Source organism: Sander lucioperca, chromosome 17 (assembly GCF_008315115.2).
Source record: "Sander lucioperca isolate FBNREF2018 chromosome 17, SLUC_FBN_1.2, whole genome shotgun sequence".
In the NCBI taxonomy this organism is placed as follows: Eukaryota; Metazoa; Chordata; class Actinopteri; order Perciformes; family Percidae; genus Sander; species Sander lucioperca.
This window is the reverse complement of record NC_050189.1, coordinates 24,810,183-24,826,773: the sequence shown is the minus strand read 5'-3', so window position 1 is coordinate 24,826,773 and position 16,591 is coordinate 24,810,183. Positions and strand designations below refer to the sequence as shown.

At 38.1% G+C, this 16,591-nt stretch overlaps 1 protein-coding gene across 22 annotated transcripts in view; it reads left to right on the top strand.

Annotated features, from left to right (window-relative positions):
* LOC116039909 (collagen alpha-1(XXV) chain) overlaps positions 1-16,047 on the top strand; it is a 152,060-nt gene extending 136,013 nt beyond the window's left edge. For 5 of the 22 annotated variants that reach the window (XM_035994037.1, XM_035994036.1, XM_035994030.1 and 2 more), the window contains 13 exons: positions 547-591; positions 731-775; positions 1,313-1,393; positions 1,491-1,553; positions 2,606-2,656; positions 3,500-3,526; positions 4,059-4,139; positions 4,681-4,716; positions 5,195-5,248; positions 5,367-5,420; positions 5,885-5,911; positions 7,662-7,715; positions 9,596-10,046. In XM_035994037.1, coding sequence (XP_035849930.1) covers positions 547-591; positions 731-775; positions 1,313-1,393; positions 1,491-1,553; positions 2,606-2,656; positions 3,500-3,526; positions 4,059-4,139; positions 4,681-4,716; positions 5,195-5,248; positions 5,367-5,420; positions 5,885-5,911; positions 7,662-7,715; positions 9,596-9,802 — 825 coding nt within the window. In that variant the 3' untranslated portion in view covers positions 9,803-10,046. The other 17 variants (XM_035994033.1, XM_035994026.1, XM_035994024.1 and 14 more) reach the window with 14 other exon arrangements.
* Positions 16,048-16,591: the final 544 nt, after the last annotated feature.

The following is a 16,591-nucleotide window of genomic DNA, read 5'->3' as shown; positions in this document are numbered from 1 at the left end:
TGTATTCCAGAGTGATAAAAGCAACATTATGTATTAAGTTGATTAGCGTTGTAGTAAACTAGCATGTTTCATTCAGTACTCAATTTACTGTACATTAGAATGATCATTTTATTCATCTCTCATTCTGAAGCTTCCACTGTGATTGCAACAAATCACTGAATCTCTGTCAGTCACTGAATGTCTTCCATCATTGCAAACATGATTGCTTCAAATTCAATGAAAGTAATGTTTTAATTCCAACGTGATCATGAAAGAAGCAACAATATGTAACTCACTCATCCGTCAATAATGATAATTACTTATGTTGTAGCTAACATGTTTATGATTTTGGCATGTCTTTCAGTTGCGCATCAGTAGTTCATAACTGATTGCTAACATTGTTTGTGCTGTTTGCAAGTCATTTCATTGTGATGGTCAGTTCCATTGATGATGTAGTTCCTTGTATTCAAACAATAAGTTAATATCAAAATGATCAATCAAAAGTACATTTCTTCAGTTGAGTAGAAATGTAATTGAACCTCCTCGTGTGTCCCTCTCTCTGTTCAGGGTCCTCCTGGACCTATTGGGCCGATGGGACCCGAGGGTTTGAAGGTAAACACATTGCAAATTGTGCTTCTGCTTAAGCAATCCCACCTACAATGTTGGATGCGCAAATCTCAACAAACAAAATCACATCATATTGTGCACCTGTATTTCTACTGTGTTTTTAAAATATCGTTTCCTCTCCCAGGGGGATCGTGGTATGCCTGGTCTCCCTGGACTCGATGGTGAAAGAGTGAGTTCATTATGTATAATCATGTATATGTAAATATTAGTTCAACTTTCAATTACTTCATGAAGAAAAAAGACCTTTACTTAAATCCCTTTATATTAAGGATTATCTCAGAGGAATAAGCAGACCCAATGAATACTTAGAACCTTTTATAGATCTTAAGCAAACAAAAAACGCTTTGCACTGGCCATTCCATTGATTTCCTATGGGGACAGCGGTGCCGCCCAACTATGCGCTGCGCTACCCCTGGCGTCGCGCACCGCTCTGATTTGCCGCTTTGCGCTGTGCTCAAAGTCAAAATTATTTCAACTTTGAGCTATTTGCCGCTGACCTTTCGAAAGCGCAACCAATAAGTTAACAGCTGTTGTTACCTAGCAACGGGAAATAGCTTCCTTGCCACCCTCGATGACGAATACCTGCCCTGCTCTACGCCCTACCTAGCCGTGCACAGAGAGCAAATCGCTTATTGTGTGTTAATTACTATTTAAAAAAACATTTGCATAACTATACACAGTCTGAATAGTTCCCCTCCTCTCTCAGGGCTACAAAGGTTCCAAAGGTGACATGGGAATGCCTGGAGCCTCAGGGGAGAAAGGAGCAACTGGTTTAACTGGCCTACCCGTAAGAATTTACATACACACAGTAGTCTTAACTTTTTCTATATACGCCTCTGAAAAAAATCTTTCCACACATGTCTAATGAAGCTTTTGTCCCATAGGGTGTCAATGGGGTAAAAGGGGATAAGGGAGATACAGGTCTACCTGGCCCTCAAGGTTCTTCAGTAAGTCACACATTATTATGACTCAGCATAAAAATACTCAAGTAGTTGTATTAAAGATGCTTTTCATTGCAAACTTACATACAGTTATGTGTTGTACTGTAAATGTAAACTGCAGTCCAACTATAATATATATTATTATTAGGGCTGTCAAAATAATGCGTTCATTTCGATTAATCTGAGAAAAAATAACGCGTTAAAAAAAATAACGCAGATTAATCCATTCCAGCCGTTCTAGCCACCATTGGACTGTAAAATGAAGGAGGGAGACGAGAATGTGCTGCCTGGATCATTGACTGGAACATTTACTTGTAAAAATCTTCTTCCTGCCAACCCTGGCTACCGAAGTCTGGTGCCACTGATATGTCTGCGCTTCTCTCTGATGCTCTGAAACAGACGATACACAAACACCGCTGCACGTGACGCTAGTTAACACTATACTCGACAGCAGCTAACGTTAGCCTACCGCTAGCTAGTTAACACTATACTCGACAGCAGCTAACGTTAGCCTACCGCTAGCTAGTAGCTGGATTAAAAACGGTTAAAATGCTGACAGCTAACACTAAACAGTGTAAAGTTTGACTGTGTTTTAGCCGTCGGAAAAACAACACAGACGGTGCGTTCAATGAAACTGGTAAACTACAGCATCGTGGTGCATTTTAAGTTAATGTAAATGTCCTTTTCCCACCTGGTGGTTGTTGTTGTCGTTCAACAGCAATTTACTAGTGAAATAAGTTATTGTTATACATTATTATTAAATCATTTAATTTTGACCATATGGCCTTAGCAATAAACAAGCCGTTCTTTAATGTCACCAACTGTTGTTTAGTACCCTTTTTTTTTCTTTTCTTTTTTTACTTTCTTAAAATGTATCGGTTCAGGCACTGTTAATTATGTATGCGATTAATTTCGATTAATTAATTACAAAGTATGTAATTAATTAGATTCATTTTTTTAATCGATTGACAGCCCTAATTATTATTATTATTAGTAGTAGTAGTAGTAGTAGTAGAATCATGATTTGGTGTTAAAATATCTGTTTTTAATATTTGCAGATCGTCGGCACTCCAGGGCCACCAGGGCCCCATGGACTCCCAGGACCCATGGTGAGTGTTTCCAAAAAGTCTCATCTGTGGACTATAATGCATACTTGTCGTTTTTGGAACAAAACTTAATAAATCACATAATATAAAACTACAACTATAGATTTTATACATGCCATTCATGACCATACTTATAAAGTGTTACAGCAATCTGACTTACTGATTGCAATGTAATGAACTTGTTTATAGTCAGGCATTTAATTATCTGTGCTGCAGGAATGAAAACACATTGAAACACATTAGACAGATTGATCATTGATCACAGTAACAATGTATGCACAGTTTACAATCCAGCAAGTCCCAGCTATGGTTAAACATGCAAGTTATAAACCCTTTGCATACCAACATCAGGTAAAACTAAGGTCTAACTGTATTCTCAGACAACGCAGCTTTAATTGCTAAAAAAAACTCAGAATATGTCTGTTTTTTCCACTGTATTAACCTCTGTGGGTGTTCAGACTCACAGTAAAGACAAGTCATCCAGCCAACAAACTGGTGCTGTCAGTTACTGTACTGGTTGCATCTTCCAGCTGAATGTTTGTAGTCCAGTATAGTATAGTAGACCAGGTTGTATTCTGTGTAATGTCACAGCATTGTTTACTTGTATAAAGTCACCTAGGAACAAAAAAAAGAATGAAACACAGGGCTGAGGACTTAGCAATAATGGCCTGTGGGAAACGTTACAGTACTGCACCTGTTCTACTTGTTTACTGTGGTGTGGAGAAGAAGGAAAAGGAGGATAGATTAGTAGAAAAGAAAAAAAAAATAAATAAATATATATATTTATTTTTATTTATTTTTTTACTATGAGACCAGCCACAAACTAATATTTTGCAATGTTTTCAGGGCCCCCATGGTTTCCCTGGACCAAAGGTAAATCTCAAAATACTTCACATGACAACTCACATTCAAGTCATTATAACTCCAAGACAGGCACTTTTTTAGTCGTCCTTCTTACTCTCTGGTGAGAATCAAGTGTGATTGTAATACCTTCCTATTAAATAGTTGTACATTTGTGTATGCAGTTGTGCTTCCTCAGACACCTCATTCAAAATTGAAATATGTATTAATCGTAGAAAAGAACAAGCTCAAGATGAGTGTCAGTTATTAGATGCTACTTTCTGTCACTGATGCATCTTCACTATTTCTTGTAGAAACGTGAAGCATTACTGCAGCAAGTGCTTTTCATAAAGTTGTAATTAGTCTTTTTGTCAGCTGCTGTAAGGCAGGATGAACCACAGGGGCGAGCCTAGAAGACGTTATTACACTTTGTCAACAGTCAACTTCATCAACAAGTACATCACCTCCGTCCAATATGACACCGATGAGACAGGCAGTGGTGCAATCACAGGGACAGAAACGGTGTCATTTTCCCCTTCTTCCCTTGTTTCCTTTGTTTGTTTAGGGGGAACCTGGTTTGCATGGTGTGAAGGGTATCCGAGGGGAACCAGGACACAAAGGGGACCGTGGACCACTGGGTCTCCCCGTGAGTACAGTCGTGCATCTTGGGATATCTCCAACCACAAAGTCCTGTCCTTTATTTCCTCAGACATCCATAGAAATCTCTGATTTCTTATTGTGCATTTGTGCATTCGAGTGTATGTTTGTGTGTGTGCGAGCGTGTGTGTGTGTGTGTGTGTGTGTGTGCGTGTGTGTGTGTTCTTTTTTAACTATATTCGTGGGGTCCAAAAACCGGGAATACAGTATACTTGTGGGGTCCGGACAGCTTTGTGGGGCCAAAATGCTGGACCCAAGGGCTGTTTGAGGGTTAAGATTTGGTTTTAGGATTAGGGTTAGAATTAAGTTATTAAGTGTGTGTGGGTGTGGGTGTGGGGGTGTGGGTGTGGCCTTCTCCATTTTTCGTCCTCGTTTTCATTTGCCTGGGCTGACTATTTTGCCGAGCTCCCTGTAACACACAGTGTAATTTTAGTTGTTGTAAACCCTGCCATCAACCTGTCCTAATAACAGTGTTCATCTGGTACTAATCCCGCCTTGTTCATGTCACTCATACCTCCATAACCACGCAGGGAGCCTCCGGCTTGGACGGCAAGCCTGGAATTAGGGTGAGTGTCATTTGACCAAGAGGCTTCACCACCCAACTTCTGCCTACTTTTCTCCCTCTCATCCTCTATACAGTCCCATACCTTCATTTTATTGTATCTCACTGTGACTGAAAAGAAAGTTCTATTCACTTCTGTTCTCTACACTTCTCAGCATAGCTACCATACAGAAAGCAGTAACAGCAGGCATTTCAAGGCTCTCGTTCTGTCCCGTGTTGCATTAACTCAGCATTAACACACACTCATACATTAACTGTGTCAGCAGTGTTGTAAATGTCCTTTGTGGCCAATGCACGTGTACTAGCAGCAGTTTTGTGTGCTGTTTGTAGTTCGAACCAGATGGGAATATTGTACAAATGTGGACACTAAACAATTTTTTTTAGCTTTCCATTTGTTATTTGTTTGGAAAATCAACTTTATTTTGAAATACCTGCTATAGTCCAATGATGTAAACTCACCATGGCAACGCTGCTTTATGCAGGGCACGGATGGGCCTACGGGTCCAGCTGGTCCAGCTGGGCCGAAGGGTGACATAGTAAGACACATTTGAATTTGACTTTATAGCTCTCTGATGATACAGTACATCTGAACTGTAATATGAGGTGTTTTTTGGGGTGTTTTATTTAATTGTAACACTGATTAATTTGTATTAGGGTGAGAGAGGAGCACCCGGCGAGCCAGGACCAAGGGGACCTTATGGACTGCCTGTAAGTTTGATGATCATGTTGAAGAAACATTATCTTTAATCAGGGATGAGTACAGATAAGTGTGTGAGCTGAATTTAGCTTAAAGTGGGTATCGTTATGTCTTGAATTATTAGGATATGAAATTATTTGTGTGTGTGATTGGTTGGAGATGCTCCCTTATTCTGGTTTTGAGAGATTCTTATAGCCTGTCTGTGTTCCACAGTCACGCTTAACTAGCTGGCACATTTCCCACATGTTAGAGTGGCACCATCTTTACTTTAAGTTGACTATTGTCCCTAATGCTAGAAAGGTGAATAACGTCAGCTTTAAGCAGGAAAATAATTACCCCTATATTAAATCGGCACATTGCTGCTTACATTAACCCCATTTTTTAACAAGGTATGATCTAATGATGTAAATGTCAGCATTTGTTAAAGTCAGCTACTGTACGTAATGATGTTACAACTAATGTTCTTTATTTGCAGGGATCTGCTGGAACTCCAGGCTTGGATGTAAGTCTTTTAAACTTTGTTTGCTCAGTTTTCTCTGAAGGCAGAGAGAGGATAGGTCTTACTGTAGGTCTTAGCTTATAGGGGTGCTTGGCAAAAAAACCTTTTAAATATAGAAATAAAACATAAAAATGTATTATCATCAAAAACCAAGCTTAAGGAGATTTGACCTCTACCATCAGTATTAGCACCAGGTGTGGAGAACCACAAAGAAACCTAACCCACATGCTCAACTCATTGTATGCAACAGCTCAGTTTATCAGTTCATTTTAATCCCCATCCCACAAGTATCACATATATTCTTAAGGTTATAAGTAACATTATGTAAATGAGCCTGTAATTCATCAAATATATACCAAAAGAAAATATTCTGTAGCTGAAGTTACATCTCCACAATCCAACTGATTCAGTAATAGTGAGATAAGAATTCTACAAAGTGCACTTATCATAAATTACTATATCACAGCATTTATATTACTTCTGCACTTTATATTCAACAGACACTACAGATAACAGTTTATACTGTGTATACTATGTGGTGCTCCACACCTGGTACTTATTAGCTAATCAGTGATGGTTAAGTAGTTTGTCCCTATACTCAAGTCTTTGACAAATATCAAAAGTAGGGCTGTCAATCGATTAAAAATTTGTATCTAATTAATTACATACTCTGTGATTAATTAATCAAAATTAATCGCATACATAATTAACGGTGCCTGGACTTTTTAAGAAAGTAAAAAAAAAACAAGAAAAAACAGGGTACTAAACAACAGTCGGCGACATTAAAGAAGGCTTGTTTATTGCTAAGGCCATATAGTCAAAATGAAATGATTTAATAATAATGAATAACAATAACAATAACTTATTTCACTAATAAATTGCTGTTGAACGACAAAAACAATCACCAGATGGGAAAAGGACATTTAACAATAACTTTGAATGCACCACGAGGCTGTAGTTTACCAGTTTCATTGAACGCACCGTCTGTGTTGTTTCTCCGACGGCAGCTGCAGATTGTTACATACCGGTGTTGAATCCTCTACAGTAAAACACAGTCAAACTCTACACCGTTTAGCATTAGCTGTCAGCATTTTAACCGTTTTTAATCCAGCTACTAGCTAGCGGTAGGCTAACGTTAGCTGCTGTCGAGTATAGTGTTAACTAGCGTCACGTGCAGCGGTGTTTGTGTTGCCTGTATTGTCTGTTTCAGAGCATCAGAGAGAAGCGCAGGCATATCAGTGGCACCAGATTTCGGTAGCCAACCCTATTCAGGAATAAGATTTTTACAAGTAAATGTTCCAATCAATGATCCAGGCAGCACATTCTCGTCTTCCTACTTCATTTTACAGTCGAATGGTGGCTAGAACGGCTCCGGGTCAATATGGAATGGATTAATCTGCGTTATTTTTTTTATTATTATTTTTTATTTTGACAGCCCTAATCAAAAAGCATTAAGCTTGAGTTTTTGTGTGTGCATATGTTGTTGCAATTGTTTGGGAAAGTGCTGTTTTTTTCCCTTTGTATGAACTTTTCTATATTTAAAAGCCAGCTACATATTGTACATAATATACACATTCTTGTTGCACATCCCTCCACTTCCTCTTGGGGTCTATTTATTTTACTTTTCACCCTTTTTCAGCTCTTTTAGTTTGATCCTGATGTGTTTTCTTCAGCTTTGTCAGGACAAGAACACTCTCTCTCCTGTCTTTGCATAGTAAAGCCACAGTAATTAAGTGGAGTTGTACTTTTCCAGGGGTTGCCAGGCTTAAGGGGAGAGAAAGGCGACGTTGGGGAAAGAGGAGAAAAGGTAGATGTAGTAAGGATATAATGGCTTGTCAACCCCTTAACACATAACACAGGACTGATGTCAATGGACAGTGACAGGAAATATAGAGGTATTTTTTTTAGTAAGTAAGTAAGTTTAGTTTTCTCCTAATCTTTAATTCACTGATCAAAGGTTGTGTATATGGTCGTTGCAAGGAATAGAGTGATTGAAAGGAATTTTGAATTAATATGTATTTTTGTTTATGCTTCTTAATAAATTTCTTATATTGTTACAGACATAATAGGATTTCTCGAGATTAACTCATCAAGCAGAATTTTAATTAAATAACTGGATAACCATACAGTGTTAAATATTCAATTCAATTCAATTTTATTTATAGTATCAAGTCAAAACAAGAGTTATCTCAAGACACTTTACAGATAGAGTAGGTCTAGACACACTCTATAATTTACAAAGACCCAACAATTCCAGTAATTCCCCCAAGAGCAAGCAGTTAGTGTGACAGTGGCGAGGAAAAACTCCCTTTAAGGAAGAAACCTTGGCCGGACCCAGGCTCTTGGTAGGCGGTGTCTGACGGTGCCGGTTGGGGGTGTGATGAACAGTGGCAATAATATAAATATATAGATAAAATATCTCTTGCATAAAATATGATCCCCAGGCTTCTCAAATGTTTGTTCTCCACTTTTGAATGATTTGTCATCTCATTTCTCAAAAGTCACAAGTCAGATCTCATTCTGGGGCATCGGGGGAAAAAAAAGTGATTTCAACATGTCAGACCACACAAGTCCATTGACAACAGGCTCTTAAAATACACATTAGTTTTATTTCTGTTGTTTCCATGCATGAACATACTTAAAACATGTCACTGCCATGACTTCTTAATCCTGTTGATAACCTCTCCCTTGCTTGTGTATACAGGATATCTTTCAGTGCTTAATCTGTATGTTTCCACACTTACTAACACTTATAATGTGTTTCTTAGATGTTTGGTGTCTTTGAGAAACTGTATCCCATTCCTTAAAGATATAATACAATTTGCGTTTAGTGTTCTCACGTCTCTGTGAATCTCTGTTGTATTTAGCAACCATTTTCCGAACAAACACCACAGAACAACACCGAATAGATCCGAGCACTGCTCCTGTTCCTGTACAACTGTCAACACTGAATTTGAACGATTATGGATGACAGAATTTGAATGACGATCAAGGAAAATGCTTCTTTTGCACTAAAATAGCACTTTTAATTGTGAGTTATGAGTACTGAATTTTAAAAACACAATACACTATAGTAAAAATTGCTGAAAATGTATACCATTGAATGTAAAATTATGTATAAAAAATGCACATCTCATCTCGTGATGGTCGGAAATGTACCTGTGGTATTACCTCTGTGAAGTTTAAAAGGAAAGTACTTCTCATATAATTTCTAATTTGTTATATCAGTCACTTCAGATAACATTTGATATCCTCTTTTTTATTCAGTATTTTGTTATTCTCTCATGCATGTACTAAATAACATAAGAAGACTAACTCCAACCCAAATATGAAGGGATACAGTTTGGACTTTTTCAGTGTGTAGTAGATTTAATTCTGTCCTTCAGGAGGTTTTTTTCCCTGCTACTTCTTCTCATCCTTTGTGCCCTTGATACCCCTTTTGGCGCTTAGCTCTGTTTTTTACTACTTCCTACTGTAATGTTCCCCTTTTTCCTTCTCTTCCTGTCCTAAGGAATGTTTTTTAGAATACCCAATACTGTCTGGTATCCCCTCCTATCTAACGTTGACCATGTGTCTTTCTCCTTTGTGAGCAATAGCCTCCCTTTTTAATCACTCCCCTCCTAATATCAGTGCTGTCCCAAATGTTCAAACAATGATGCTAACTTGACCAAAACGTTGTATCCGCAGGGGGAGAAGGGAAAGAAGGGCAAAAAAGGGCCTAAGGGCGAGAAAGGAGAACAGGGTGCCCCTGGATTAGATGCACCCTGCCCATTGGTATGTCCCAACTGTGAGCTGGCAATCGCCTCCCAGCCGCGTAGAGCAGTCGTCCCAAACAAGGATGAGCACCCTGTGGCTAAACGGATACCCAGCTTCCTCCAGACCATAGCAACCTGAAACACAGCTTCCACCAGACCATAGCAACCTGAAACACAGAGTCCTTTACTCTCCTGTAACACTGCAATGCAGACACAAAAACATGCCATTAAACGCTGAAAAACATATAATTGGGCTGGATTGTGGTATCAGCGAGCTCACAGGGTAGCTCCTCCTTCACCCCCCCTCTTGTGTCCGTTGTAGTGTACGGATGCAGGGGTTAAGGGTCATCCACCTCTCTCCCAGTAACACTCCTAGGTCATCTTTGCAAACAGGGTTTCCGGGGATTTAAGGGTGAAAAGGGGGAACCAGGGCAGCCAGGTCTGGACGGGCTGGATGCCCCATGCCAATTGGTACAGTATTTCTCTTTTTCCTCCACCTCTAACCCATGCATGCCGCTCACTTTCAGTCATTACTGAAACAAAACCATGCATGACTTGAGAGCTTGACAGGCATGAACACACTTTATTTAAATCACAACTACATTTTCCATTTATGAATCGTTAAAAAATCAAAAACAAACACCATGCACCGACATGTACTTCATATACTAACTTCCTGACCGCAAGCAGCCTCTTTTAGATACTACACATCATTACAAGCGAAATACACATACACAAGAAACATACGATTATTGATATAATTGATACTTAAATCTATCCCTCTAACTAAATCCTTCCATTCCCTTGATTAAAACTGGAGAAAAAAAGTTCTGCTTAAATCCTCTTTCCTTCCCGCTGATTCCTCCATGGACTCGGTTACCTTTTAACCTGATGCTAACACAGACTCCTTTACTGATGCCCACGCTACCGACACATGGACCCTTCCTCTACTCTGTTAACTCCCCTTTTCCCCCTTCCTGTATTTGTACCAATTGGGCCAGACCATGACGACAAGGGAAAAACAACTGGTTATTGCTCCAGACCTATTCAAGATGAGAAAATGAAAGATTTTTTGTTCATGCTTTTTATGATGCTTTCTGCTCCTGAAACTGTGATGCATGACGTTCTTACACTATGGGTAGAAATGTTAATGGTAAAAGTATAAGAGAACTAATTAATAAGGACATAGTGATTGTATAAGCATATGTAGACATAGAAATGAGGTATAGTAGGTAAACAAAAAACATTCACATATCACACGTGTCATTTCATTAAATTACATCTACACCAGCTGCAATAACTTTATTTTACGATAAACTCCCTGATTTTATTCTAGTGTCCCCAAATCCAGCTCTCTGTTGTTTTGAAACTCAACTGTGGGGTAACTATAATAAAATCAGAGAGCAACAATTATCAACATATTGATGTGCATGAGCTATATTTTGCTGTGTATTACGTGCATGTAATATTTCATATGGTTTTATCATAACACTCAGAGGAAACATGTTATCGGGATTACTGTTGCAGACTTAGTGCCCCGTTTTGAAATAATGTGATCGGCCATACCCTTAATCTGTCCATCTGTTGGTACAGTAGTAACTGTAGGTTAAGTTCCTGTTACATTAAGATCCTATTAAAGAAGTCAGTTTCACACCAGGTGCAATAAGTCAGAGAAAGTTATGTTTGCATTCTGACTTTTCCTTCCCTAAACTAGACACCACAGCGTCAGTATTCAGTATTTCAACATGGACACAATGATGCAAACACTGTAGTTAGCCTCAGTGGCTCCACATGCAACAAACTATTTCAATTTTGAGGACTTGTTTCAACCTGTGAAACAGCAGTAAACTGCACACAGGTTGCTCATGTTAACCAGTCAGTTGTAAAACCAAAATTAATAGTATAATTAATGGTCTGACTTGATCATTTTCTTGTGGTTTGATGCAAGTTTACTCAATGTGGCAGTTTGACCTTGCCAGAATGTGGTTTAGCTATGATGTCTCAGTTAGGCAGGATGGGAGATGTTGTCCCTACCATCTCCCACGAGTTATTTGGGCTTATTAATTCAATGCTTCTGTTAACACCAAACATCCCATTCCTGTCTCAGTCCTCATGGTTTTTTTCCCCCTGCTACTGTTCTCTAAATAGGGCCCAGATGGATTACCAATGCCTGGATGCTGGCAGAAGGTAGGACAAGTATATATTTGAGTAATATGACAGACTTCAGTAGGTCAGCTACACATTTTCAGAGTGAACAAAATATAAGGACCATATCTAAAATGTTTTAATGGGACAGTAAAAAATTCCATTTGCATCCCTAATTTGCATCTCTGTGTATGGAATAGGTTTGAAAAGGGGAATCAAAATCATAGTTTTGGACTGTGATTCAATTACTCTTTCCTGTGAAATTGACATAAAGTGCGCCTAATATTTTGTTCACTCCGTGTCACTTCATTTTTTTCATGTGTTTCGGCTTCTCTATGTTTGCATGGGTTTTCTCTGTTAAATAAGTCATAACAACCTTCGACTGTTGTTCTCAGTGTCAAACCAGATTGTACAATTCAGTCATGAAACAATGTGAAAACATGTCCATCTTCATGTCATTCTTCTCTCTCCTGTGTTTTTCTTGCAGTGATCACTCTAACCTGAAACGCATGGAGTTTGTAAATAATGCTTCTTTTATGGTATTTATAGTTTTTTTAATGGAAAAAAAATGTCTAAAAGAAAAGAAGTCTATGTGTACAATGATACAAAAAGACATAACCGTCCCTAAGCTGCTTCTACTCACTTCACCGTGTGGAAAAACAACCATGTGTGTCCGCTCTCTCACATACACATCGTGGTGGAGCTCAGATCGTTGGCTGGCAGCAGAACTTGTCTCTGTAGTCTTTGCATGGCTCAGACTGACTGGAGCGCCACAGCCCGGCCAGATTCACGGGGGGGTGAAAGGAGACGTTGGAAGGAAGAGGAGGAAGTGGAGGAAAGGGATCTGGACTGGCTCTCTTAACACCAAACGCTAGGTGTTTTGTGTTGTTTGGTCTCAACAAGCTCATCGCCCATTCATGCAGCATTTTCAAAAGACTAAAAAAAAAAAAAAAAAAAAAAACTGTGGCAAACAGAACATTGCACCCCTGACCCTGCAAAAGCATGAGTAGTATACTGAAACTATATTTATATGTATTGTACATACATGTCACTGTTTTGTGGTTGCATCATGGCTTCTGCAGAAAAGAAAAACAACACTAACATAAAAACAACAACAACCCCAGAGCTCTGAATAAGTAATTTCTGCTTTCCTTTAATCTTCCCAAGGGAGTCACGCCATGGCTGGTAGCCTGAAAATCCCCAGAAAGTAAAGCTGTTGATTATTGTTGCTTTATTGTGGTGATGCCTGCAGAGGGTATGATATCAGCAGGTTTTTCACTGTTGCACTCATGTGGCTCAGCGTCATCGTCAGTGTGGTGCCTCCCACACACCCACACGTCTCCGGGCAAGAGGGGAGAACTTAGCAGGCTCACTGCACTGTTAGGAAAACAAATCAGGCTCACGTGGATTTAAGATTGGACAGGCCTGCTCAGGACGCCCTCTGAGCACGGGAATGGATTCTGCAGGAGAGTCGCTAAGAGTCTCATTGATCTCCATCGAGATCAGCTGGAGCATCTGCTTCTCCTAACAGGCAACGCTTCAAGATCTACTGAGAGCGTTAACAGAATGCAATCATGTTTTTTTCTTTCTTCTTTTTGCTCTCATCTTTAAAATTGTTAGTATTTTGTGTATAATAGCCTTTGGTGCCTCAAGCTTTTATTCATTCCTTTATCAGAAATGTACAACTTTATATCATATTTTGAATTATTGGAATGGTGTTTATTTCAGGAGGTTAAGCTTTGGTCAAGTTGTGGGAGTATTGAAAAGACACACATTGTGCACTGTTTTTCATACAAATCTTTTTTTTTTTTTTTTTTAAACAAGATGTTTAAATAGCATGTAGGTTACAGCTTCACCTGAGCACAATTGACTGCCGATCTTACTCATGGTTTTGAAGAAGCTCTTTGTTTGTGCAAAAAAAAAACATTGTGCTACTTGTTCATTCTGGACTTAATGTTAGTTGTACAGTGTTTTCAATTCACTGCATGAACACAATTTATTACTTATGGATTTCTTCAATGTTGAAAATAAGCATGGATCCCAGGAAGTGTATCAGAAGCGTTGTTTCCTGGTTGGAGTTCATTTAGCTCTAAATAAGATTAAGCCGAACATACAGTAGCTGGTATTTCAGATCAGAACAATCTCAGTTGCATTACACTGCTCTTTTACACCTCATGTATTGTCTTAAACATTTGGAAAACGTATATTACAGTGCAAGAAAAGCTAATTTCGACAGTCAATTAATTGGTCAACTTCCAGTATACACCACAGTTTAACTGATGGCCAGTTATGTCACATTCCATATCAGATGGAGCAATAGGTTTATTTCCCACCGTATAGTTTATACATCTCTTCATATCTCTTATATTCAAATTGCCTTCTGACATAGTAGGTGCTATGCAAGGTGATATCACAGTACTTCTTTTCTTCAACATTAGAAATATGCATGAATGATTTACTGTAGGGGCAGATGTGAAACACCAACATTTTGTTGTGATGTAGCAGCAACCACAGGTGGATTCAAGAAGATGTATTGCCATATGGTTTCCGTTTGATTGTACAGTCCACCTCGTCGTTATAAAGAATGGATGCACATCTGTATAGATTATAATGGTGCTATCTGATAGTAGGTCAGCAAACAGTTCAGTTGATGCACTCTACCAGTGGCAAGAACTACACAACAGGTTTCTTTATTGTTGTTGGGGTTTTATGTATGTAACAACTTTTAAGTTTTTTGTGCATATATTTGTGTATTTGTCTCTATATTTTAAGGGGTACATTATTTATTTTTCTATGATTTCTTAAATGAAGGCATTTTGGTTCTAAACAGCATTCCTTTCAGTTGTTTTGACTTTTGATGTCAGTTTCCGCTGCGTCTCTCTTGATATTATGAAGGATTTTGGATCATCTGAAGGCATCACAGTTATGCAAATGGAACAGTGTGAAGTAGGGTGGTCATTTACAAAAAAAACAGACCAGTGTGTATTCACTGTGCATTTAATTCAGATGATATGCCTTACAATGGTTTGACTGCTTTTATTTAATTTTGTGTGTCAAACTATGACAACAAAGTACTGATGGCCTGAATGTTGACAGGCCCAGCCAATGCAACGGCGTAAAGTTAAACATCACAGCTTTTTCTCATTCTTCCTCTTTTGTCTCTCTCTCTCTCTCTCTTTCTTTGCATTGAATGTAGTTTGATATATGTATAGTGGATTATTAATGTGCTGTTAAAATATGTGCTAATTCGACAAGAAGTGCAATTTATACTTTGGTTAATGTGTGTAGCATCAAGTGCAGCTGACATATCACATCATTGTGATCTTTATAGCTCCATTTGTTCAGTCATGCTACCCTGTATACCACTACCTGGAAAGAAAATGTTTATTCACCAGAAGACAAAGAAACAAACATGGACCTTTCATTAAATCTCCTTTTTTGATTGGTTTAAATAGTTCCTCAAATACTGTCCCTTCACTCATGTTTCAAAATGTAATTTCCATTTATTTACTACATTTTTGCAATGTGTTTTTTATTTGTGTTTTCATTTCCAGCCATTGTTACAGTATTTGTTCTAACAAGTTGTAGCATGTGCAGCTACTTTTTTAATAGATTTTTTTAAATTTGATTGATTTTTGTTTGTTTGATTGTTGTGTTTCCTTGTTAACAATTCAAAGTTAGTTTATTCAGCTATTAGCAGAAGTGCCAAAATATTTCAAACATTTATTTCCATATCAGTATTAGCAGAGCTGGTGAGAGGTTCTCACTGATCAGCCTTATCGTTGTATTCAACATTTTTGCAAAAATGCGCTGAGTCAAGTTTTTCTCTGAAGAAACGGTAGCATACACCCATGAGCAACACTTCACTCACCAGATTAAAAGTGCTGGTGTAGGATAACTGACAAAGTCACATCCATGTGCATTATGCTAAAAGACCCTTGTTTCTTATCAGAAACTCTTCAGATCTGAACCCTCCAATACACCACAGCCTTACTGGAATAAGTAGATTGTCACATACTCTCCCAAAATGCTAAGCAAAATCCACGTTGTGGCTTTGAGTTAAAACTGCATTTTTTTGGTTGTAACTGCTCAGTTTCTTTGTTCTGTGTTTGTACTCATTTTTACCCACTTGATTGACATTTCTTTAAAGACCCTTGTGTTTACACACTACTATATTTCAAGATGACATTTCATATGACTGTACTGTTGGAGCCAAATAAACACAGTCTTTCAAATACATCAAACAATAGACTTCCCTTTATTGGTAGTCCTCAATATCCCATTCAGTGTCTTGGATCACTGACTATAATGTTCTTGAATAACTGCAACTAATAGCCAGAAAATAATGTATGTACACTTAAAGCCTGCATTTTTAACCCAAATGAATATAAACTATAAAGGAAATGTATCAAGTATTGCAAAATGGCTACCTTTTATATATGCTAACCTTTACGAAAAAGCCTTACATTTCAAATGTAAATGTACGAATTATCAGCTAAATGTATCTAAAGTATGAAAAGTAAAATAATCAGTTTTGCTGCAGGATGGCTCCTGTCAGTGTTATATAATCACCATATTATGTTATTAGATTATTATACCAGTTTTTACAGTAGCTGGTGGAGGTGGAGTTCATTTTAACTATTTTTCTATACTGTTTTTTAAATTTCTAATTAGTTAATTTATTAACTAATCATATTTGGGATATACAATATAGGCTACATTTCGTAATGTAACCAGTAACTAAATGTAGTGAGGTAAAACTTATTTGATAAATGAATTAGTG